Source organism: Culex pipiens, chromosome 2, assembly GCF_016801865.2.
Source record: "Culex pipiens pallens isolate TS chromosome 2, TS_CPP_V2, whole genome shotgun sequence".
NCBI classification, from domain to species: domain Eukaryota; kingdom Metazoa; phylum Arthropoda; class Insecta; order Diptera; family Culicidae; genus Culex; species Culex pipiens.
This window is the reverse complement of record NC_068938.1, coordinates 27,279,042-27,301,783: the sequence shown is the minus strand read 5'-3', so window position 1 is coordinate 27,301,783 and position 22,742 is coordinate 27,279,042. Positions and strand designations below refer to the sequence as shown.

Here is a 22,742-nt window from a genome sequence, read left to right as displayed (position 1 = left end):
GCATGGGGTGATTGGTCATTATAATTAAATAATGGCATCAGTAGTGCGGTGCCTGTGTGGACGCGCAGTCCTGTTTTTTTCGTGTTATTTTCCGTCTCTTTTATGTCGCTGTTCGAGTGCATGGGGTGATTGGTCATTATAATTAAATAATGGCATCAGTAGTGCGGTGCCTGTGTGGACGCGCAGTCCTGTTTTTTTCGTGTTATTTTCCGTCTCTTTTATGTCGCTGTTCGAGTGCATGGGGTGATTGGTCATTATAATTAAATAATGGCATCAGTAGTGCGGTGCCTGTGTGGACGCGCAGTCCTGTTTTTTTTCGTGTTATTTTCCGTCTCTTTTATGTCGCTGTTCGAGTGCATGGGGTGATTGGTCATTATAATTAAATAATGGCATCAGTAGTGCGGTGCCTGTGTGGACGCGCAGTCCTGTTTTTTTCGTGTTATTTTCCGTCTCTTTTATGTCGCTGTTCGAGTGCATGGGGTGATTGGTCATTATAATTAAATAATGGCATCAGTAGTGCGGTGCCTGTGTGGACGCGCAGTCCTGTTTTTTTCGTGTTATTTTCCGTCTCTTTTATGTCGCTGTTCGAGTGCATGGGGTGATTGGTCATTATAATTAAATAATGGCATCAGTAGTGCGGTGCCTGTGTGGACGCGCAGTCCTGTTTTTTTTCGTGTTATTTTCCGTCTCTTTTATGTCGCTGTTCGAGTGCATGGGGTGATTGGTCATTATAATTAAATAATGGCATCAGTAGTACGGTGCCTGTGTGGACGCGCAGTCCTGTTTTTTTTTTCGTGTTATTTTCCGTCTCTTTTATGTCGCTGTTCGAGTGCATGGGGTGATTGGTCATTATAATTAAATAATGGCATCAGTAGTGCGGTGCCTGTGTGGACGCGCAGTCCTGTTTTTTCGTGTTATTTTCCGTCTCTTTTGTGTCGCTGTTCGAGTGCATGGGGTGATTGTTCATTATAAATAAATAATGGCATCAGTAGTGCGGTGCCTGTGTGGACGCGCAGTCCTGTTTTTTTTCGTGTTATTTTCCGTCTCTTTTATGTCGCTGTTCGAGTGCATGGGGTGATTGGTCATTATAATTAAATAATGGCATCAGTAGTGCGGTGCCTGTGTGGACGCGCAGTCCTGTTTTTTTCGTGTTATTTTCCGTCTCTTTTATGTCGCTGTTCGAGTGCATGGGGTGATTGGTCATTATAATTAAATAATGGCATCAGTAGTGCGGTGCCTGTGTGGACGCGCAGTCCTGTTTTTTTCGTGTTATTTTCCGTCTCTTTTATGTCGCTGTTCGAGTGCATGGGGTGATTGGTCATTATAATTAAATAATGGCATCAGTAGTGCGGTGCCTGTGTGGACGCGCAGTCCTGTTTTTTTCGTGTTATTTTCCGTCTCTTTTATGTCGCTGTTCGAGTGCATGGGGTGATTGGTCATTATAATTAAATAATGGCATCAGTAGTGCGGTGCCTGTGTGGACGCGCAGTCCTGTTTTTTTTCGTGTTATTTTCCGTCTCTTTTATGTCGCTGTTCGAGTGCATGGGGTGATTGGTCATTATAATTAAATAATGGCATCAGTAGTGCGGTGCCTGTGTGGACGCGCAGTCCTGTTTTTTTCGTGTTATTTTCCGTCTCTTTTATGTCGCTGTTCGAGTGCATGGGGTGATTGGTCATTATAATTAAATAATGGCATCAGTAGTGCGGTGCCTGTGTGGACGCTCAGTCCTGTTTTTTCGTGTTATTTTCCGTCTCTTTTATGTCGCTGTTCGAGTGCATGGGGTGATTGGTCATTATAATTAAATAATGGCATCAGTAGTGCGGTGCCTGTGTGGACGCGCAGTCCTGTTTTTTTTTTTCGTGTTATTTTCCGTCTCTTTTATGTCGCTGTTCGAGTGCATGGGGTGATTGGTCATTATAATTAAATAATGGCATCAGTAGTGCGGTGCCTGTGTGGACGCGCAGTCCTGTTTTTTCGTGTTATTTTCCGTCTCTTTTGTGTCGCTGTTCGAGTGCATGGGGTGATTGTTCATTATAAATAAATAATGGCATCAGTAGTGCGGTGCCTGTGTGGACGCGCAGTCCTGTTTTTTTTTTCGTGTTATTTTCCGTCTCTTTTGTGTCGCTGTTCGAGTGCATGGGGTGATTGGTCATTATAAATAAATAATGGCATCAGTAGTGCGGTGCCTGTGTGGACGCGCAGTCCTGTTTTTTCGTGTTATTTTCCATCTCTTTTGTGTCGCTGTTTGTGTGCATGGGGTGATTGGTCTTCTTCTTCTTCTTTTTTTCTTTATTTTTAGTTCGCGCGTTCGTTGGCCAATGAGTTTTTTTTTGTTCTCTTTACATAGTTTTCGATAGAAACGATCCGAATTCTTTTTTTTCGAGACAAGCAAGTCGTATTGCTGGATTAAGTCCTTTCTATATCATCGATGATCGGAAGGCACGCCGACGAATATGTTTTAAGGCTTATGATATAAAATCATTTTAATGAATAAAGCCCTTCTTACATCACCGTTGATCGGAAGGCACGCCGACGAAGAATTTCTGGAGGATCGCGGTCGAATTAATACTATATTTAAAATTCTAGATAGCTATCTTTCGGATTCGATTGTGAGTAGCGGGACTTCGCGGTTACTATGCAACGTGTTTTTTGGAGTCTTTTTATATTTTAAATTTATAAGTCCTTCTTTTATCATCGTTGATAGGAAGGCACGCCGCCGGTTAAGTTCGTTTAAGTTATTGTTTTAATTTCATTACAATCGGTTACGTGGTGTCTTGTTTTCTTTTCGTTTATATTCGTTGATCGTAATAATTTATTCCAACTGGCATCTTTAGTATTAACTCATCTACTATTTTTGACATTTGCTCGCGTTATCTTAATTGTACCAACAGTAAAAATATACTGATAAGTCCAGCCCATAGCCCTACTGCTCGGTTGGCACGCGTTCGATTAAAACAAACTTTTTAAATAATCAATTATTTATCTTTCCGCAGCCGGCTGCCTAAGATTTAAAATTTCAACCGATAAACAAAATGCTCATGGTCACATCACTGCCACTCGTGAATCCTGACCTCATACCCATCTACTAACCCCCTCAAAACTCATGTGATACTTTGTCGGAGAAGCAGTCGATTGGGCGGTCTCTATCATTCAAGTATCGGACTAACATTCCCATCCACTTCCCCGTGACCCTACCACTGGTCGTGGCCGGCGCCGGTATTGATCAGCATGATAGGGGCCTTTGAGAAGTTGCGAAGCGAGGAAAGATAGCACCCACTTATCTTCCACGGCTCGTGGATGTAACTTCTGGAGGTCCTGGTCAATAACGGAGTAGCAACTGCGGGTGGGCACCTATGCTATGCTATGCTATGCTATGCTAAATAGCCTTAAAGTCTTCATATTGACCATTGTCCTAAGTCCAATCCTTGTGAAGTTACAGTGGTTTTAAAAATAAAAATGTTGAAAAAATAGGTTTTTTGATGGTTTTTGGCAATTTCTATATGACAGACTTAATTTTTCAGTCTCGAAAATATGTTCAACGTCAAATTTCCCATAAGTTTGTGTTTGAACACATTTCAATTGGATGTATGGGCTTACAGATATAAGCTAGTTACATTGCTCTTGACTGAAAACATAATATTTTTTCAGTGTAGTGTAGTAACCTGGATAGTAAATTAACTTATATCTGCAAGCCCATGCATCCAATTGAAATGGGGTCAAAGACAAACTTATAGAAAATTAAACGAGCTTTCCGGTAAAAATATTTTCGAGACTGAAAAATCAAGTCTGTCATATAGAAATTGCCAAAAACCATTAAAAACCCTATTTTTCAACATTTTTATTTTTAAAACCACTGTAACTTCACAAGGATTGGACATAGGACAATGGTCAATATGGAGACTTTTATGTAAAATTGCTGTTTAATTGTTTTTTTTTCTTTTTTTGTTGTATTTTTTCGGAAATCCCGTCAAATTTCCTACAAGTTTGTCTTTGACCACTTTTTGATACGATGCAACGGCTTCGAGATACAGCAATATTTAAATTACGAAAAACAAAAATATTAAAAACACTTACGCCCTTCTCAAATGTCATTATCGAGTGTAACTGGCTCCATATATACAAAAATGGCTTTTATAGGCCTAGGATAACATGTCTACAAAGTTTCATTGAAATCGGAGAGGGTCGAGAAAAAAGTACCTAAAAAAATCCTGTTTTGGGCTGGAATTGCTCAATATCGGATTATAAATCAATAAGTACTTTTCAGAAATGTTACTCAAGTTTTTAAGCTAAATCCACCTAAAGAAAGATTTTTTGCAATTTTGGGGTGTTTTTGCAAAATTGCTCTAGGTTGTCCAAACTTGAAAATATTTATATTAAAGTTCAGAATATTTTCTTTAAATTTGTCTAATAATCCTGATTTGACCTGTTAAATACAGAAACAAAAAATGAGAATAAGTCATTCATTTTAAAAGAAAATATTTTTAGGGTCATCAAGTTAGAAAAGGGAAGGATTATTGCACTTATTATTCAACAAAACATTATTTTAATTTCTGCGGTGAAAAAATAAGATGAATATAGTAATTCAAATAACAAGCCATAGTTTCAACATTTGAATGAAGAAAATGTTATAATATGAATTTTACACTAGTTTAGTTGTTTTGCGATCAAAAAATGTAAGATTTGACGAAAATAAAAATTTTAGAGAAAAAAAAAACCTTTTTGCGGTACTAAACATCGAAAACTTTCAAAAATTTCAAACTAATTAACTCAAACTCTCTCAAAATGATTCTAAACGCAGGGAAATGCATTTTAAATTGATTTCAAGTGAAAAAGGCTATAAAAATAAAAGGGCATAAAAAATGCAACAAAATGCAGGAAGAAGCATTTCAATTGGTAAAATCAAAAAGAAGTTATTGACATTTTAGTGAAAAACTAGCATAATTTTCAAACTCAAATAAAAAAGTGTTCCATCCAGGTATCAACTCGGTTCGACGCGCAGCTTGTAGGGGACATCTGGGACTACAATCTGAGACTGAGAACGATTTAGGTAAGGCAGTTTAATACATTTAATAGACACTTTTACTTTTAGTGAATATTTTGATTGTAAATTTTTGCTGGGGGGACCCCTCAGATCCCATTTTCTGGTGATAATTTTATCATATTCGTATTTCTGTGACAATTTCACTATAGAAACATGCAAAAAATGGTTATTTTCAACCCTTTAAAAAATGAAAGTTAAAAAATAATCTTCAATTCACATTTATTGAAAATCAAGTTCGTTTCTTAGGATACTGGATGACACCAAAAAAAAAGCAGCTTCTTAATTTTTTTTAACTTTCATAGAGAAGATTGGCGAAAATGATGAAAAAAAATTATAGCCCATTGAAAATAAAAGGTTTGAAAATTTAATTCTGTTATTGAAGCATTGAATTAACATTTTTGTTTTTGCGTTCCATGAAATTTTATGTTTTGAAATTTTGGTCCCTGTCAAAATTGCAGTTTTTTTAGGGTGAAAAATTACTATAAGCCTAGTTAACACCTCAATAGCACTCAATTTTCAAATTTCAAATTTGTTAACATGCGTTAAATTATATGAACTTTCCGATTTTTAATTTCAAAATTTTAAACTCAGTGGAAAGGGCCTTATTTTACTTCTTGAGCCATTTTTAAATGTTAGTAATATTTTTAATAGAAGGATCAAAACATTTGCCAAATATCAATTGAATAGAAGAATTTTTCTTGTCAACTTGTCCTATGTCAAGTATCCAGGAATAGAATTTTCTGTTCAGATCTCAGAAAACACACACTATGGACAAAATAAGTAGATTTTAGAATATGTTGAGTAGTATCAGAATAATTGCTTGAAGCTTAATAAAAAACGACTGCAAATAAGAAAAATGTATAAAAGAAGAATTATTTTTTCTTAGAACAAGAGTTGTTAAAAAATATTCCAACAATAATGATGAGTGATCTACAACCAATTTGTAGATTTCGCTTCACCAGTACATTAAAAATTAATTTTAAAAATCCCAAAACGATAATTTGTATCAAACTTGACTTATTCTAATTCAGCTTATTGGTATTATAATATTCACTTCACTTCTTATAACTTAATACCAAGAAACGTAGGTCTAACAATTAACTAAAGTTTTTTTTTGCACAAGTTACCTTTCATTATCTTGAAACGTTGCCAAATCTAATTTTGGAGAACTTACTTACTTACTTTACTTTTATTGGCGCTACACCATTAGCTTGGCCTGCTGCACGATTCTCCGCCAACAAGCTCGGTCCATGGCTGCATTTCTCCAATTTCGCGGCGCACCCACACTTTCTAAATCGCTCTCCACTTGGTCCACCCACCTCGCACGTTGCACCCCCCTACGTCTTGTTCCTACCGGCTCCGACACAAACACCAACTTCGCAGGATTGATCTTCTGGTTCCGTTGGCTCAAGTGGTCGGCTCGTTCCGGCATCCTTGCAACATGACCCGCCCACTGCAACCGTCCAGCCTTCGCGACTTTCCGGATGCTTGGTTCGTTGTAGAGTTGTGCAAGTTCGTGGTTCATTCTCCGCCGCCATCCGTCGTTCTCATATACGCCGCCAAAGATGGTCCTTAGCACTCGACGTTCGAAGACGCTTAGCGCTCGTAAGTCCTCTTCGAGCATTGTCCACGTCTCGTGCCCGTAGAGGACGACCGGTCTTATCAGCGACTTGTAGATGGAACACTTCGTATGTAGGGAGAATTTCCGGGACCTTAGGCTCTTGTGAAGACCGAAATAGGCACGACTTCCAGCGATGATGCGCCTCCGAATTTCCCTGCTGCAGCTGTTGTCCGACGTCACCAACGATCCGAGGTATACAAACTCCTCCACTACCTCGAATTCGTCCCCGTCGATTGTAACGCTTGGCCCAATGCGAGCCCTAAGGGACTCGGTTCCTCCTGCCAGCAGGTACTTTGTCTTCGCCACATTCACCCTTAGCCCAACCTTCTCTGCTTCCCGCTTCAAGTCGGTGTACGCATCCGCAACCGCCTTGAACGTTCTGCCAACAATGTCCATGTCGTCGGCGAAGCAGATGAACTGGTTGGACTTGCTGAAGATCGTGCCCCGCATATTGAAGCCCGCTCGTCTCATAACACCTTCTAGCACGACATTGAAACAAAGACAAGAGATCCCATCGCCTTGCCGAAGCCCCCCAAGTGAAGTAAACGAGTCCGATTCCGCACCCGATATCTTCACACAACACCTAGCCCCATCCATCGTCATCTTGATCAGTCTGATCAGCTTCCCGGGAAAACCGTTCTCGTCCATAATTTTCCATAGCTCTTCGCGATCGACTGAGTCGTACGCGGCTTTGAAGTCGATGAAAAGGTGGTGCGTGGGGACTTGGTACTCGCGACACTTTTGGAGGATTTGTCGCACAGTGAAGATTTGGTCGGTTGTTGATCTCCCCATGACGAATCCGGCTTGATAACTTCCAACAAAACCTTCCGCTATTGGCGATAGGCGGCTGAAGAGGATCTGGGAGAACACTTTGTAGGCCGCGTTGAGGATTGTGATGGCACGGTAGTTCTCACAATCTAACTTGTCCCCCTTCTTGTAGATCGGGCATATTACTCCCTCTTTCCACTCCTCCGGTAGCTGTTCTGACTCCCAGACCCTGACTATCAGTCGGTGCAGACAGGACGCCAGCTTCTCCGGGCCCATCTTGATGAGTTCAGCACCGATACCATCCTTACCCGCTGCTTTGTTGTTCTTCAGCTTCTTGATGGCATCCTTAACTTCCCTCATCGTGGGAACTGGCTCCTCTCCTTCTCCCGCTGTACCGATGAAGTCCTCTCTCCTGCCGCCTTGGACCCCTGCCTCTGCTTCTGCGCCATTCAGGTGTTCATCGAAGTGCTGCTTCCACCTGTCAATCACCTCACGCTCGTTCGTCAAGATAGCTCCATTTTTATCCCGGCACATTTCGACTCGCGGCGTGAAGCCGTTTCGGGATCCGTTGAGCTTCTTGTAGAACTTGCGCGTTTCGTTTGAGCGATGCAGCTGCTCCATGTCCTCAAACTCCAACTCTTCCTGGTGGCGCACTTTTGCTCGGAAGAGCTGGTGCTGCTGCCTTCGCTTCTGTCCATACGCCTCCTCGTAATCACGGAGATTGTACTGCAGCATTGCCCTCCGTGCTGCATTCTTCTCCTCCAAAATCGCTCGACACTCCTCGTCGAACCAATCGTTCCGTCGTCCTCGTTCCACAAATCCGATGGTGCTTTCCGCTGCGTTGGTGATGGCTGCCTTGACGCTCCTCCAGCAGTCCTCGAGGGGAGCTTCCAACAGCTCACCCTCCCCTGGCAACGCAGCCTCCAGCGAATGCGCGTACCGGGATGCGACTTCCGGTAACTTAAGCCGCTCCAGATCCAACCGCGGAGGGCGGCGGTACCGAACGCTTTTCGCCAGGGAAAGTCGTTGGCGCATTTTCACCATCACCAGATAGTGGTCCGAGTCGACGTTGGCGCCGCGATAGGTCCTGACGTCGATGATGTCGGAAAAGTGTCTACCGTCGATTACGACGTGGTCGATTTGTGATTCCGTTCCTTGCGGTGATCTCCAGGTGTACTTGTCTCGGAGGTTGTGCTGGAAGCAGGTACTTCGTACGGCCATGTTTTTGGAGGTGGCGAAGTCGATCAGTCGCAGGCCGTTTTCGTTCGTGCGTACGTGGGCGCTGAACTTTCCTATCACCGGTCTGAATTCCTCCTCCTGGCCAACCTGAGCGTTAAAATCTCCGATGACGATTTTGACGTCATGTTTTGGGCAGCTGTTGTACGTCCAGTTCAGCTGCTCGTAAAATGCGTCCTTGTCGTCATCTTCGCTTCCTGAGTGCGGGCTGTGCACGTTTATGATGCTAATGTTGAAGAAACGGCCTTTAATCCTCAGCACGCACATTCGGTCGGTGAGCGGGGTCCACCCAATCACGCGATCGCGCATTTCGCCCAGCACTATAAAGGCTGTCCCCAGCCTCTTGTTTTCGCCGCGGCTCTGGTAGATTGTACAGCCAATCCTTGGGTACGCTTGTACCTCTTCCGCGCCTATCCAGCCAACCTCCTGCAGCGCTACGATGCTGAACTTGCGGACCCTCAATATGTCGGAAAGTATGCGGATACTCCCGTCAAATTTGAGAGACCTGCAATTCCACGTCCCGAGCTTCCAATCGTGGGACCTCATATGATGTCCAGTTCCGTGCCGATTGGTCCGGCTCGCATCGTGTGCTTCCTGCACTGGTGTTTTACGGCGGGTTCGTGTGGCCTGCACCAACCCCCTGTCTCGCCGGAGGACCATCGTGCCGGTACTGTTTACAGTCCCACGCCGACACAAGGACTTTTACTCAGCCGCCCCTAACCTGGGGTACAGACGCTGTTTCGAGCCGCCCCTAACCTGGGGAACAGACGCTCGATGGGGGGAGGGGGTGGGGGGTCCGAACTCTATCTGCTGTAAGCCGCCCCTAACCTGGAGAACAGACGCTTACCTCGACGATAGAGCAGGACACCGGTTTCTTTGAGCCGCCCCTAACCTGGGGAACAGACGCTCAAAGAAGGGTGGGGGGAAGGGGGGGTGTCGGCCACTTCTTTGGAGAACTGCCCCCACTTAATTACAATCAGCTCAGCCGATCTTTGTCGGTGCCGCGGTGACAGCACACGTTATCCTCTACTTCACGTCTTAATTTTGGATACAATTCAGTAAGAGCAAATGCGAAACCGCAAAAAAAAACAGCACGTACCAGTTTTTACGACCGGAAAAAATGTCGGTAATTTGACCGGGCACAGAGTCAGTGAAGAAAAAAACAAAACAAAACTTAAAAATTGAAAAAAAAAGATTTTGCAAGTCATTGTCAAAGAATAAAAACAAATACTACCGACGCGTAAAAAACGCTTTCATGCCGTCATTCCCTTGATAGCCAGTTTTCAATGACATAAAATAACCAAATCAAATCAAATCGAAAGGTTCGCCGTGACGTCAATTCACAACCTTGGCGACACACTAATTGACCGGTTACCCTAGTGAACGTCCGGGCCAAGCCGTTGGCGGTCCCCCCGTACGTCACAGTTGTGCAAACAAAAACGGGCACACACCCCTCGAAAAAGGTCAACGGCGGCGTGACTTCTTCTTGTTTGCAACGGTGATTGATCACTCAATTGGTTTTGGGGGGTGGAGTTAGTAATAAAAAAATACTTAGTAATCACACCTCATAAGTCATGCCGGACGGATGGGTTGCCCGAAATGGGACGCTCGGACATATATTTAAAAACAATTACGTCAATCGAAATCTAAGGAATTTGAACAATTCATCCGGCCACCGGCGGCGCCGGCGGTGTACGTGACGATTGGAGGTTGGGGGGTCATTTGTAAACAACGCGATTTTGTTTTATAAATTTTAAATTATATTTATTCTGGTCAATATTATTTAAAGATTTCTCTACATAATTTGAAATAATTTTTTAACTAAACTGTTAATATTACGTTATTTGTGAATTCCCCCCTGACTTTGAAACCATGAACCGACGGTGTGATACAGTATTTTATTGTGGAAGCTCTGCACTGTAAATTCTAGCAACACCTCAGAGTCCTCATTATTGGGTGAGACAACTTCAGCAGCAGCTAAAAGCAAACACGAATCAAGTCATGTTGGGTGTCATCAGCCGGAAAGTGCCACAAAACAACAAGAGATGCACCTACTGGTGGTGTGTGTGTATGTGGAATAATGGCTTCCGGAGAGCATGTTCCGGGGCAATGTTTGCACTTGGCACGATTTCATTTGGCTTGTTATTTCTTGGCTAATGTGTGACTTTAGGGGCAGATGCGTCGTGAGGGTGTTATTTGAGATATCTGGAGTTTTTTTTGAAAAGGACCAGTTTTTCAGTTTTTGCTTTTTGGATGTTTTTTAATACCCCTGACTCAAGGCGGTTTCAAAAACACCCAAAAAGCAAAAACTGGAAATTTGGTTTATTGGACCTTTTAAAAAAAAACTCCAAATATGTTTATTTTTTACTTATAAAGTCAAATAACACAGCTCGACATCTATGAACATGATGTAAACGCTTCATTTTCGTCAAGGTTTGGTAGATTTAGGCTCCCTGAACTCGCTTCAATCGGCAGAATTGAATTTTAGTGAATTCTCTGCCAATAAATAAAATTGTAAATTTTGGTCCCGTCATGAGGGACATTGGGTTTGATTGGGTCATACATATTTCAGCTGCCCTAAAAATAAGTTATTAACAGGATATTGTTACTAAATCAGCTTTTTTTTTAAATTGAGCTATCTATTACTATTAAAAATTACTGTTCATGAATAACCCTTCGAATGAATGATTTTTTTATGATCTAGAAGCCTTCTGGGTTCCGAGTACCGTAAACCTGATATGATGAAGATTTTTTTTTTGAAAATGAAAAATACGAAATAAATACAAACAGAATGGTATGGAATCATATTGAGCTTGGTAGAGAAGTCTTTGAAGAATCTTAAAAAGTAGTTTCAAACATATTTTGGAAAAGTTTCTAAATTTAGTTAACTCTGATTAGGCTGGTACAAATTTTATTTAAACCCGAGCAGACGGAAATAACTTGGGAATTACATTTTTTGATATTTGAAAATACTAGGTCAATAACATCAATTATGTATAACAAGATTTGTTATTCGTCGTTATGATTGTTTTTTGTTATTTTTAGTTATTCTTAGAACAAATCTTTGTTATTATTTTTTGTTATTTTAACAACTAATCCGATCATCCCAATAACAGTTGGAGGTATTCTTCCATAACAAAAAATGTTATTCTAAAGTTTGTTTTGACTTTCAACCATTGGCCTGATAATAACAAATTTTGTTATGATATCATAAACTGTTATTAAACTCTTATGCAAAAATGGATTTTTCAAGAAGATTCCATAATATTTTCTGTCATTTTAACAGTATTTGTTATTGAAATGGCATGAATTCTGTTATTACAGTCTGCCCGGGAAGTTTTTGTCCCCCGCCCCTTCAAAAATGGCCCGAAAAATCAGGGGGCAACAAAATTCTAAAAACTTCAAAATATCAATGCATATTTAAGTGCAATCAGCTGAAATCAATTTAAAATATATTCCCCTGCGTTTAGAATGATTTTTATGCATGTTTGGGATGATTTTTTTTGTATGTTTGAAAATGTGCGATGTTTAATATCGCAAAATGTTTTTTTTCGCTATTTTTTTTTGTTTTCATAAAATATTACTTTTTTTTTGATAACTAAGGCTGGTACAAATATTTTTAAAAGTTTTTGTCACCCCCCCCTTCAAAATTGGCCCGAAAAATCAGGGGGCAAAAAAAATATTTTTACAATAAACTTCAAAATTTCAATGAAAATTCAAGTGCAACCAGCTGAAATCAAATTGAAATACATTCTTCTGCGTTTTAAATCATTTTTAGCATGTTTGGGTTTATTAAAAAATCTTAAGATTTTTTGAAAATTTTCGATGCAAAATCTTTTTTTTCGATACAATTTTTGTTTTTGTCAGATCTTAGATTTTTTGAAAACTAATGATTGCAAAACAACTGAACAAGTGTAAAATGCATTTTAAAACACATTTTTCATTTAAATGTGTAGACTATGGCTTGTTATTTAAATTTTTATATTTTTTTATTTTTTTGCCCCCCCCCCCTTGACCTCGGCCAGGGCCGAGGGACAAAAACTTTTTTAAATATTTGCATCGGCCTAATGATTGCAAAACAACTGAACTAGTGTTAAATACATTTGAAAACACTTTTTCCATGTTGAAAATATGGCTTGTTATCCCGAGCAGACGGAAATATTTTGGGAATAACATTTTTTTGTTATTTGAAAATACTAGGCCAATAACATTTTATGTTATTTATAACAAGATTTGTTATTCAACGTTATATATTTTTTGTTATTGGATTGTTATTGCAATAACAGAGTAATAACATTTTACGTTATTCTTCGAACAAATCTTTCTTATTATTTTTTTGTTATTGTAACAACTAAACCAATCATCCCAATAACAGTTGGCGGTATTCTTCCATAACAAAAAGTTATTCCAAAGTTATTTTTGATTTCAACCAATATCAATCAAATAACAAATTTTGTTATGATAACATAAACTGTTATTGAACTCTGGATTTTTCAAAAATATTCCATAACACTTTCTGTTATTTTAACTGTTTTGTTATTGAAATGGTATGAATTTAGTCTGTACCGTCTGTTTGGGATTTCAATATTTATATTTTTTACTTAGTCAACATATAAAATAGAAGTTCTCTACAAAATCGTTTTTTTTTTAATTTTAATTTTTCTATTTTTTAATCCGGCTGGCTACACGGACTACACTGAAAAATAAATGATACACGTTAAAAATGTTGTTGGTGTTTTTTTATTTATCTTGTTTTAGTGACACTTGATTTGCAAAAATCACCATCTTTTTTTTATATTTTATATTTTTATATTTTTTATATTTTTCAGAAATTTACAGGTTGTGCAAAATATCTTTGACCGAGTTATGAATACTGTTTTTTTTTCTAAAAATCGAAATACCGGTCGCAAAAAATTTTCAACTTCATTTTTAGATGAAAAATCGAATTTTCAATCAAAAAGTACTTCAGTGAAATATTGATAACCCGAGCAGACGGAAATAACTTGGGAATAACATTTTTTGATATTAGAAAATACTAGGTCAATAACATTATTTGTTATTTATAACATGATTTGTTATTCGCCGTTATGATTTTTTTTGTTATTGGATTGTTATTGTAATAACAAATTAATAACATTTTGAGTTATTTTTCGAACAAATCTTTGTTATTCTTTTTTGTTATTTTAACAATCAATCCGATCATCCCAATAACAGTTGGAGTTATTTTTCCTTAACAAAAAATGTTATTTCAAAGTTGTTTTGGCTTTCAACCAATATCAGACCAATAACAAATTTTGTTATAATAACATAAACTGTTATTAAACTCTTATGCGAAAATGGATTTTGCAAGAATATTTCATAACGCTTTTTGTTATTTTAACAGTATTTGTTATTGTTATTTGTTATTTGAATTTTGTTATTACCGTCTGCCCGGGAAAGTGCACAGTTTTCAAGTTATGGCAATTTTTAGGTAACATTTATGAAACTAGTAACAGTTTTTCATTTTTTTAAATTAGTGCACATGTTTGCCCACTTTAAAAATTATTTTTTTTAAAGCTGAGAAAATTTTTTATATTTTGCTTTTTGATGTTTGTTAAAACGACTCTTAGTTGCTGAGATATTGCCATGCAAAGGCTTAAAAACAGGGAAATTGATTGTTTTTTAAGTCTTACCCAAAAAATCCACCATTTTCTAATGTCGATATCTCAGCAACGTATGGTCCGATTTTCAATGTTAAAATATGAAACATATGTGAAATTTTCCGTTCTATTCGAAAACATTTTTTTCAAAAATTTTAAATCAAGACTTACATTTCAAAAGGGCCAAAAATTCAATATTATTACCGTAATCTGGGGTGAGTCATGACTACAGTCTGAATAGGGACAGAAGTTTTTAGAGCACTTAAAGCTTTTAAATTTGGAAATGGATGTACACATTTTGTTGGCCTGAGTCTGTTCTAACCGAAACTAACCAGAAAAATCTAAATATTGTGCTCCAACATGGTTAAAACTGCTGTCTCAATTCGCCCCATGTGTCCCAATTGAACCCAGTTTACGGTATTTATATTTGAAAAAAAAAATCATATCAATGACTCCTCGGTTTAAGGTAATAATTGTTATGTACATAAAAAAATCTTATTTTCTTCTATTCATGCATGAAAAGGGCAATACTAAAACGTAAAAGCAGAAACCAAAACCTATTCGAAGGTTTTCACTTTTAAAGTTTAACTTTAGAAATATCTCCTAAAACGCGACTGAACAAATTGGTTGACATATTGGTGTTGGCGTTGTAAATCGAAAATCCCCAGAGACACTTTGGAAGAGAGTGTTATTCAAATAAACACCGGAAATCTTTCAATCGAAATGATGCCGTTGGTTGCATTGTTTTCCTCGGAAGGTCATATTGACTCTGGGAACATTTCAGAAGCAAGATACTAACGATAGCTTATTGTGAAATTCATCAAAGGAAAATACCCAATTGTTTCCTTTTGAACTGGTTGAAACATTTTGTTCAAACAGGACGTGCTGTATCAATCAAGACATTCAGGTCATGACAGAATAATACCTCAGGTAAACCCATGTCTTTGATTGTCATTCAGCTGACGTAATTTTGCACACATCCTGTGTAATATCTCCGTGCGTTGTATTATTTCTTCAAATAAGATAAGATTCCACAAAACTTAGTCACTTCCCAATTCATATCATAAAGGTATCAAAACAAAACTGAAACATCATTCAACGTTTTGCTGATTTAAAGATAACGGGTTTTTATAACCCTTTGACGTCCAGGTTGTTTTATTTGCACAATTAAAAAAGGTTGGATGACTATGTTGAAAACTTGAATTATGCATGACTGTTTTGTAGAGTTCCCAATAATTTTTTATAATAACACAAAAACTAAATTTAACAAAGCCAGTTTAGAAACATTTGGCCACTAAAAGGTTTACCAACTCCTTTTCTCTACTTCTATTTTTAACCCCTTTCCTCTCAATTAACCTTGGGTGCCATTTCCTCACGCTATCGCGACGCAGTGTACTGCGTAATCTAATCTACTAAATCGCACACGCGATAATTAGACAAAGGTCGTAAAAATGCGCGAGTGCGCGCGTCGAGACAACGCGCAATTCTCCTCAATGAAGATTGCGCGCACGGTTTTGCGCTCACTCCTAAGGAAAAAAAAGAACAACAAACACCCACCGCGGCAAATGCTTTCCAAGAAATAGCATTTGAACAAATTGCGCGATGTAAACAGAGCGCCACTCGGATGTATTGGATTTGCTGAGAAATTGTGGGTGGTCTGGGCAGGAGGTTGAAATTCTTGGAATCTTTGGGATAGCTTTTTAACTAAGTGTTGTTGTATGTTCGAATGTTTGCTAAAAATATCACAAAAGATGGAAACAAATTATATTGAAAATACAAAGCTAAATGTGGCCCACATATCTGGTGTCATAATCCAAACCTTTGAAAAAATAGACACCCCTGACATGAAACGAAGTAAATATTCATCACATGTCATGTCAACTGCGTTTAGAGTCAGTGGTCTTCAGTCGCATCAATACAGTCGTTATTTTTCTTTGATCATTGCAAACATTTTTAAATTTTAAGAAAATATCTTTGAAAAAACAAAATTCAATATAAAACTAAAAACTAAAAACTAAAAACTAAAAACTAAAAACTAAAAACTTAAAACTAAAAACTTAAAACTAAAAACTAAAAACTAAAAACTAAAAACTAAAAACTAAAAACTAAAAACTAAAAACTAAAAACTAAAAACTAAAAACTAAAAACTAAAAACTAAAAACTAAAAACTAAAAACTAAAAACTAAAAACTAAAAACTAAAAACTAAAAACTAAAAACTAAAAACTAAAAACTAAAAACTAAAAACTAAAAACTAAAAACTAAAAAATAAAAACTAAAAAATAAAAACTAAAAACTAAAAACTAAAAACTAAAAACTAAAAACTAAAAAACTAAAAACTAAAAACTAAAAACTAAAAACTAAAAACTAAAAACTAAAAACTAAAAACTAAAAACTAAAAACTAAAAACTAAAAACTAAAAACTAAAAACTAAAAACTAAAAACTAAAAACTAAAAACTAAAAACTAAAAACTAAAAACTAAAAACTAAAAACTAAAAACTAAAAACTAAAAACTAAAAACTAAAAAACTAAAAACTAAAAACTAAAAAACTAAAAACTAAAACTAAAAACTAAAAACTAAAAACTAAAAACTAAAAACTAAAAACTAAAAACTAAAAACTAAAAACTAAAAACTAAAAACTAAAAACTAAAAACTAAAAACTAAAAACTAAAAACTAAAAACTAAAAACTAAAAACTAAAAACTAAAAACTAAAAACTAAAAACTAAAACTAAAAACTTAAAACTAAAAACTAAAAACTAAAAACTAAAAACTAAAAACTAAAAACTAAAAACTAAAAACTAAAAACTAAAAACTAAAAACTAAAAACTAAAAACTAAAAACTAAAAACTAAAAACTAAAAACTAAAAACTAAAAACTAAAAACTAAAAACTAAAAACTAAAAACTAAAAACTAAAAACTAAAAACTAAAAACTAAAAACTAAAAACTAAAAACTAAAAACTAAAAACTAAAAACTAAAAACTAAAAACTAAAAACTAAAAACTAAAAACTAAAAACTAAAAACAAAAAACTGTGATTTTGACCCTTTGCTCAGTAGAGAAGACAATATCAATCAACAGTTTGGTGACCACTGCGTTGCATTCGTCGGTTCAAGCCATCATGATACAATAATAATGACCTAACTCGCGTACGTTGATAACGATAATTGCCGTTTTTTTTATTATTCTGAAATGGTATTGATCGTGGTGTGCCCTCAGGTCCACTTCCAATCACGCGTCAATTGCAGCGCTACCACCATCATACACCGCGCGGAATGCCCACAGCCGTGGATACATCGACCTGTCACGACTTGTCTTGGCGCGTCCACTTAAGCCAACAGTAGACAAAAGTCAGTCAGTCGTTCGTGGGAATTCACCGAATTCACGTAACGTTAACCACGCGTGTAAACAGAGCGGTACCGCCACACTACCACAACAGCTGGTGGAGCTACCCATACCACAGTGACCAAGAGTGTTGTCGTCGTCTTGTACGCGGTAGCCGAGTTGGCTGAGCGACGCACGCTGTCCGCTCAGTCTTCGCCATGACTTCGTACGATCGAGATCGACGCATTTGGAGCGGCCCGCGGCAGCCGTGCGTGTTCAACCCGGAGTGCAACTATGGCCAGATCGTGATGAACCTGCTGGAGCGATCGCCGGACAAGGTGATCCAGATCGACGGGGACACCGGCGCAACCATGACGCGGGCCGAGATGCGGCTGCGGATTGTCCGGGCCGCTCAGAATCTAACCAAACTTGGCTACGGCGTCGGAGACATCGCGTCGGTGGTGGCGGTCAACTCGGAAAACCTGGCGCCACTGGTTCTGGCCCTGCAGGTCATCGGCGTCGGGTTCAACGCGCTCGCGCCCAGCTTCGACGCCGACGAAATGGCCCACATGATGCGCCAGACGGAGTCTAAGTTGGTGTTCTGCGACGCGGACAACTACGACACGGTTCAGGTGGCCACACGGAAGGTCGGCTTCGGCGGCCGGATCTTCGTGATGGAGAACGCGCCAAACGAGGAGTGCGCGGTGGATCAGCTGTTTCGGACGACCGGCATGGAGCATGTGTTCTAGTGAGTGTTGAGAGCGTTGCAGGTCGTGAAATGTTTTTGTTTTTTGAAGAGTTTTGGTGTTAGAAAAAAACAAGCAAGGTGTGGTCGAATGGTGATGGATGGACGTGACATTGCTGAGTAACGACCGTCAACGACGTGTGACGCAAGTTTAGAGAATGTGCATGATTTGTTAAACTATAGTGGGGAGAGGAAGTTTTGTGGGTTTTAGCAAACGTACCGCGCGGCGAGGAGGTGAGGGGAACTTTCAAGAGATAACGAAAAAAAGCGTGATTGGAAAAAAATAATCCCTGTTTGTGGTGGGCCGTTACGAAGCGAGTGTTTGTGAGCAAATAACAAATCAGGGCCGTGGTTTGTTGAGGAACTTAAGCTTCTAAATTTTATACGCCAAGCTAACCGCCAATAATCTCGCAAATCTTTGCATGAGCTTCAAAGAGAATCAACTTTATTCTCTGGAAGTACTTCATCTATGAGCTCGTTTACTGTCTATGTGTTGAAATTTCGTTCATATAATGAAATACTGTTGTCGGTATTGATGTCATAATATGCAATATTTTAAGGCATTACTTAATAAAATTGGAAGTCATCAAGCAAATTTGTTGAAACTTACCATTTCGTGAAGGTGAGGATAATTTAGAAGAAAACAATGTTACACTCAACAAATATTATAGGTAAACTGATTTTATGGAAACAACCCTTCAATTTCAAACTTTTTCCCTTTTGAAATTTTATGCTTGATTTTGATTTGAATACTTTGAAAATTTAATTTTCTCAGTTTAAATTCTTTGCACTATTTTTGCGACTTTCAAGGGAAAACAATAAATCAAAATTGTAAAGATTTATGTCAGCCTTATTGAAATTTTTTAATGGTTGGACATTGTATTAGGGTAATTCTCTACCAACTCACACGAAATCGGGAAAAGTTGCCCCGACCCCTCTTCGATTTGCGTGAAACTTTGTCCTAAGGGGTAACTTTTGTCCCTGATCACGAATCCGAGGTCCGTTTTTTGATATCTCGTGACGGAGGGGCGGTACGACCCCTTCCATTTTTGAACATGCGAAAAAAGAGGTGTTTTTCAATAATTTGCAGCCTGAAACGGTGATGAGATAGAAATTTGGTGTCAAAGGGACTTTTGTGTAAAATTAGACGCCCGATTTGATGGCGTACTCAGAATTCCGAAAAAACGTATTTTTCATCGAAAAAAACACTAAAAAAGTTTTAAAAATTCTCCAATTTTCCGTTACTCGACTGTAAAAAATTTTGGAACATGTCATTTTATGGAAATTTAATGTACTTTTCGAATCTACATTGTCCCAGAAGGGTCATTTTTTCATTTAGAACAAACATTTTCATTTTAAAATTTCGTGTTTTTTCTAACTTTGCAGGGTTATTTTTTAGAGTGTAACAATGTTCTACAAAGTTGTAGAGCAGACAATTACAAAAAAATTGATATGTAGACATAAGGGGTTTGCTTATAAACATCACGAGTTATCGCGATTTTACGAAAAAAAGTGGGGCAACTGCTGTGTGAGTTGGCGGAGAATTACTCATTATGAAAACTACCTCAAAAATATAAAAGAATCTAAAATTACCCTCAAAAAAGGGATATCACTTCACGATTTTTCCCAAAATTCAATCGCTGTAAAGATTCTTTTTTCTCTATGGCTTGAACAATACTTTTTTGATCTTCTGAAAAATAATACAAAATTTAAAGATTTTTTTTTGTAATTTTAATATTTGTGAAAAAAATAGTTAAAAAAGTAATAGTAGCGATTTGCTTTTTTTTAGTTTCATTTATTTTAGATCAGATTTTTTTTCGGTATAATATTTATTATTTCAGATATTAAACATTATGTTGCTGCCATTACTTGTTACTAAATTCGAGTCAAAATGTACCTCTTTTAATTTGGTTAACAACGGAATTTAATGTTTATATTTGAGTGAAATTAAACTATAATGTATTCCAAAGTAAATGACAGGACATTTTTTTCATTTTAACTCTTAGAATTTCAAAATTAGTTCTTATTAGTCATTGTATCAAAATTATCAAAGAAATTATTTAAAATAACCCTTTTTAGATTTTTTTCCTAAATTTCCAAAAGAACAACTATTCAAATGATCGATTCTTTAAACTTTGATAATTTTGAGCCTATCCGGATTGTAAATTAATGATTTCAAGATGTATCAATTTGTAGAAGATTTTCACCAATAAAAAATAAATTTATTCAATAAAAAAACCGGAGACGGAATTTTAAAATCATCATAGTTACCGCATACAGATGCCCTTTTAAGTTGTAAATGTTTGATTAAATTTTGAAAATGACTTTTTGATTGGCAAAATTTTTAATATACATTTAATTTATTTTAAATTTAAGGGTAAATCTCCTCTACGTCTCGTCCCCTCTTCGATTTCCGTGAAACTTGTCTATTTTCGATATCTTGTGACGGTACGACCCCTTTTATTATTCTGGATTTTTACTAAGAAACGCTTCAGTAGTTTGAAGCTCGGAGAGATTGAAATTTGGTTCCAAATGAATTTTTTTGTAAAGTTGGACGGACAACTTCATGGCGTACGCCAATTTTCGAAAACACGTTTTTACAGTTAAAAAAATATAAATGGTTTTCATATCACTACCATTACCCTTTACTAAACTGTAAAAAATTGAGATACATGTAATTTTTTGGGATATTTAATGCTTTTTTCGCATCTGCTACAACAAGAGACGCATTTTTTTATTTAAAACTAAAATTTACAGTTTAAAATTTAATGATTTTTGTAACTTTGCTCAAAAACTCAATGGTGTATTTTTTACGTATTTTTAAGAATAACGTTTGTTGTGGGTTTGTTGGTTGCTAGAATTTGAGGATTTCTTCTATGAAAATAAATGTGTTATTTATTTATGAAGAGTGTCAATATTGCACTGAGTTTGATTTTCGTTGCCTAATTGTTGGTTTTTTTTCAGCCCAAAGTACTTAGGCGACTCATACAACCTGATCGCCAACATCACCTGCTCATCCGGAACGACCGGCCTTCCCAAAGGTGTCTGCTACTCCCACGCCCAGACGATCGCCGGGTTCTGCAAAGTGGCGTAAGATATCTAATCTTATTGTGTAAAGATTCCTCAACCTTAACCTCTACGTTCTTCTCCCACCAACAGCAACTTCGACGACGGCATCTGCCTCAACTTCAGCACCCTCTACTGGGGCACCGGCGTGTACGTGCTCAACATGGCCGTCATGAACAACTCGACGCGGCTCATCACGCGGCGCCCCTTCTCGACGGATCTGTTCTTCGAGTTGATCCGGAAGTACAAGATACGGTTTCTGTACACGCCGGCTTCGTACGCCGCGGCCATCGCCAGTGATCCCCGGGTGGCCGGCACCGATCTGACCAGTATTAAGTTTTGGGCGCTGGGCGCGTCCAACGTATCGGAGAGCATCCGTGACACGGTGGACGAGCTGGTGAAGGGGCACGGGAGGTCGTACAACTTTTACGGCACGTCGGAGAGTGGATTTTTGGCGGCGGATTTCTTCAAGCGGAAACCGAACGCCGTGGGGAAGGTCGGGACGAACATGCAGGTCCGGATACTGGACGAGGACGGGAATCCGCTGGGGGTGGGGGAGCAGGGCGAGGTTGTGGTGCAGTCGCTGGGGATCAAGTTTTTGGTGGGTAGATGGGGGGTTGATCTAAGAACTTGAACTCAGTTTCTGATCTCCGTAGGGTTACTACAAAAACGAGGAAGCCTCCCGGGAAGCCCTGGACAAGGAGGGTTGGTTCCGCACCGGTGACATCGGATACTTTGACGAGGAGCAGTACCTGTATTTGGTGGATCGCAAGAAGGACATCTTCAAGTACATGGGCAACCAGGTGTCTCCGTCGGAGGTGGAAGCGGTTATTGAAAAACTTCCGGGAGTGCAGCACGTGTGCGTCACCGGACTGCCCAACGAGGACAAAACGTCCGACCTGGTGACGGCGGTCATTCAGCGGGAACCCGCCGGTCCACAGTTGACGGCCGCCGAGGTGATCGACCACGTGGCCAAGCATTTGAGCGATCCGAAGCACCTGCGAGGGGGTGTGTTCTTCGTGGAGGAGTTTCCAATGACCACGAATGGGAAGATCATTAGAAGGAAGGTTCGGCAGATGTTGCTGGACGGTGTCATTAATTAGGGTAGAGTAAGGTGAAAGGTCATTAGGTCATTCATTTTGTAATACTAATTTTGTGAAAATCATGTACTGGTCATAATAGATTGTAATTGTTTACGAAATAAAAAAGGAATATTATCTAAAGGAGTGTTTTTTACTTCTAATTTGATATTCAAACTTATAAAATCAGAAATATAGCGCAGAATAAATCGCTTGTGAAGCTG

The 22,742-nt window shown here is 38.3% G+C and overlaps 1 protein-coding gene across 1 annotated transcript; it reads left to right on the top strand.

The window, feature by feature from the left end:
• Positions 1-17,684: 17,684 nt before the first annotated feature.
• Positions 17,685-22,662, top strand: LOC120421293 (uncharacterized). Its single transcript, XM_039584484.2, has 4 exons — positions 17,685-18,376; positions 21,338-21,463; positions 21,533-22,040; positions 22,096-22,662. Exons 1-4 carry the CDS (start codon positions 17,847-17,849, stop codon positions 22,540-22,542), a joined length of 1,611 nt encoding a protein of 536 aa, XP_039440418.1. The 5' UTR covers positions 17,685-17,846; the 3' UTR covers positions 22,543-22,662.
• The last annotated feature ends 80 nt before the right edge of the window (positions 22,663-22,742 follow it).

Excerpts from the sequence above, each read along its gene's own strand:
- LOC120421293 (XM_039584484.2), top strand. The coding sequence starts at position 17,847 with ATGACTTCGTACGATCGAGATCGACGCATTTGGAGCGGCCCGCGGCAG. Across the intron at positions 21,464-21,532 it reads GCCGGGTTCTGCAAAGTGGC|CAACTTCGACGACGGCATCT; the intron begins GTAAGATATCTA and ends TCCCACCAACAG. Across the intron at positions 22,041-22,095 it reads CGCTGGGGATCAAGTTTTTG|GGTTACTACAAAAACGAGGA; the intron begins GTGGGTAGATGG and ends TGATCTCCGTAG.